This window comes from Otolemur garnettii, unplaced genomic scaffold (genome assembly GCF_000181295.1).
Source record: "Otolemur garnettii isolate 467f Iridium unplaced genomic scaffold, OtoGar3 scaffold00085, whole genome shotgun sequence".
Lineage (NCBI taxonomy): Eukaryota > Metazoa > Chordata > Mammalia > Primates > Galagidae > Otolemur > Otolemur garnettii.
The window spans coordinates 3,223,266-3,226,197 of NW_003852480.1; the positions used below are offsets into that span (position 1 = coordinate 3,223,266).

A 2,932-nucleotide genomic window follows, 5' to 3' on the forward strand; every position below is an offset into this window, starting at 1 on the left:
AAAAAAAAAAAGTATAATCATCCTTTGAGATTAATTTCATAAAGTAAAAATGCCCCTAATATTTTTGTAACTAGGGTACTGCCTCCAATTTCTGTCCTTTATATAGGCAATGCGGAAAAAAGATGTGCGTTTTAATATTCTAACTGTAGCAAATGTTCATGCCATTCTAAAATTATCTTCTGCATAGCTACTAATGTCTTAAACCCTTTGTTCTCTTTTCAAACCAAACCATTATCAGTGCCTAAGAATCCTGGTGACAAAAAGCCAGGCAAATCCGAGACCTCCCCCGTGGCACCAAGAGCCGGGTCCCAGCAGAAAGCCCAGCCCCAGCCGCAGCCCCAACAGCCACCACCACCACCACCACATAAAACCACCCAGGGACTGCAGGTTCCTGCTGTGTCCCTTTACCCTTCGAGGAAGAAAGTTCCTGTAAAGGATCTCCCACCTTTTGGTAAGTGGAACTAAATTCTTTTCCCTTTTTGGTGCTATTTGGTGTCTTGGTGTATTTGTTTTAAATAAGGAAAAATATATATTTGTTGCATAACTTTGTCTAATATACTTGAATTTCTCCAGGGAAAGAAGTTGTTTGTATAAATAACATTTGGTTTAAACACACTCATTTGCGGCTCGGCACCCGTAGCACAGTGGTTATGGTGCCGGCCACGTGCACTAAGGGTGGCAGGTTCAAACCCATCCCAGGCCAGCTAAACAATAATGACAACTATAACAAAAAGTAGCTGCGTGTTGTGGCAGGTGCCTGTGGTCCCAGCTACTTGGGAGGCTGAGGCAAGAGAATTGCGTAACCCCAAGAGTTTGAGGTTACTATGAGCTGTGACACCATGGCACTCTACCCAAGACATAGTGAGACTCTGTCTCCAAAAAAAAAAAAATGCTCATTTGTCATGATGGTGTAATGGAGACATTGTTTATTTGTTAATTTAATTTGTAATAAGTACAAAAGGTGTTTTGTCTATATACATGATTTAAACTCACTTCAACCTTATAACCAATGAATTGCTGGAGTTTAGGTAGAATTTTTTTTTTTTTAAGTTAAATAATTTGTCTTAAAGGTCAATTCTTATTTGCCAAATACTGATTCTATAACTTGGGGAAAAGTATTTAACTTATTCCTGGATGGTCAAGAGCTAAATCATGCTTCATCTTTCCTATTAAAAGTAAAGCATATACTAGTTTACTCCCTTTATGTAAATGATACAACAAAATAAAACATATCACTTTTTTCTCTGTATGTGTGAAAGGAAACAATGCTAATAAGAATAAATTCTTAAACAGGTAACAAAGATAAAGTTGGAGTTGGTAGCTAAGCTCCTGAGCTGTTGCAGCCTGTCTTTCTGAGTAGATCCCCTTTACCTCCCTGCCTTATTCCTCCATATCAGCAAGTGTCATGTTTGTTGAGTTTGGAAACGTGAACACCTTTCCTTGATATGTTTTCTCTTTCACAGAGTTCCCCCGTCACAAACAAATTGAACGACATGTTTCTTTATCTACTGTGTGTTTAATATGAGTATATCCCGAAATCCCCTGAAATCTGACTTTCGTCTCCACATTTTATGCTGCCCTTCGTATATGGAAGGCTACCAGCCTTCATTTTAGCTAATAGCCAATTAGCTGTATTTCATATACTGCAGATGTGCCTGAGCATAAAGCTATATCCGCCCTCTTCCCCCAAGAGAGTAGCTCTCAAAGTGTTTTTTAGGTCCATTTGAATTTATGAAGTTTAGAAATGTGGATGAACTACTGTATGTTACCTTATGATATTTATTTAGTTTAACGTAAGTATTTAAAGTCACATTGTATAAAATTAATTTAGAAATGCTGAGGGCTTTTTCCTTCAATTCATGGAATAACTGTATTCTAAATACTTTCTTCTTCTTTTACTCTGGTGTCTGTCATCACTAGCACTACTTTACAGCTTTCTAAGGCACAGTGTCTTCGCTCCTATCTCCATTGATTGAAAGAGAGCACTTTTTTGAATTTGCATATGACCCTGGCCTTGGAAATTTTTTCCAAATCAAAACTATTCATTCACGTAGCTTAATGTAGTTGGTATTTTTACGTATCTTGTGTATATTAGGATTTCTACTTGTACTCAAAGTATTGCTCTATGAGCAATTTTTTAAAAGAGTATGCTAAAATGAGATGAAACGAAGAAGAATTAAATCTTTATTAAATTTTATTGACTCCTTTTTAATGGATTCCATTAAGTCTATGACCATTTAAAACTAGAATTGATAAGAGGTGATCTAATGCTGTAGTGCCTTCCCAAATATCTCTTTGTTGTTACTTAAGAGGGTCTCGATAATATGAGAGGCTTTGTAAAATATTTTAATGTGCCTCTTTCATTTCTAAAAAAAATATATTTTTTTTTTGAGGGGAAAACAACTGCATTGGCTGTGTAATTATTTTTTCTCTGCCTTCGTCCTACTGGATCCTGTGCTTGGCACTGGTTCACCTCGTTCTTCTAAAGCCTTCTCCCATGGTTTCTGTAAGAACTGCATAACCTCCCTTAGAGCTCTTTCACTCTCTTTTTTCTAGTTCCTACTTACTTTTCTCCTGTTATTTCCCTGAACTAACGTAACCAACACTACTAAAATGTGTTTCCAACACAAACTTGATATTCTGTGCTCTGTCACTTTGTTTCTAAATTCAGGTGTTTCCAAATCATCTATTATTTTCCTTGTTACCTAACATACTGTTAAATAAAGATGGTGACTTTAAGGTTTTAAATGTAACGTAAAATATCAAAAGCCATCAGTTTCTCAAACGCTGGCATATCCCAGACAGAAGCCGAACTATAGGGATCTCATGCCTTCCGTTAAGATCACCATTTGGACCATGAAGAAGACAAAGAACATTTAGATTATAAATAGGTTGAAATTCAATGTGGTAATATTGAATCCTAACACAAAAA

General features: G+C 36.5%; 1 protein-coding gene across 14 annotated transcripts in view; it reads left to right on the top strand.

Annotated features, from left to right (window-relative positions):
- The window catches only part of RAPGEF2 (Rap guanine nucleotide exchange factor 2), a 291,756-nt gene that overhangs the window by 276,300 nt on the left and 12,524 nt on the right, over nucleotides 1–2,932 (top strand). For all 14 annotated transcript variants that reach the window (XM_023516027.1, XM_023516031.1, XM_023516029.1 and 11 more), the window contains one exon: nucleotides 239–451. In XM_023516027.1, coding sequence (XP_023371795.1) covers nucleotides 239–451 — 213 coding nt within the window. The remainder of the gene's footprint in view (nucleotides 1–238; nucleotides 452–2,932) is intronic.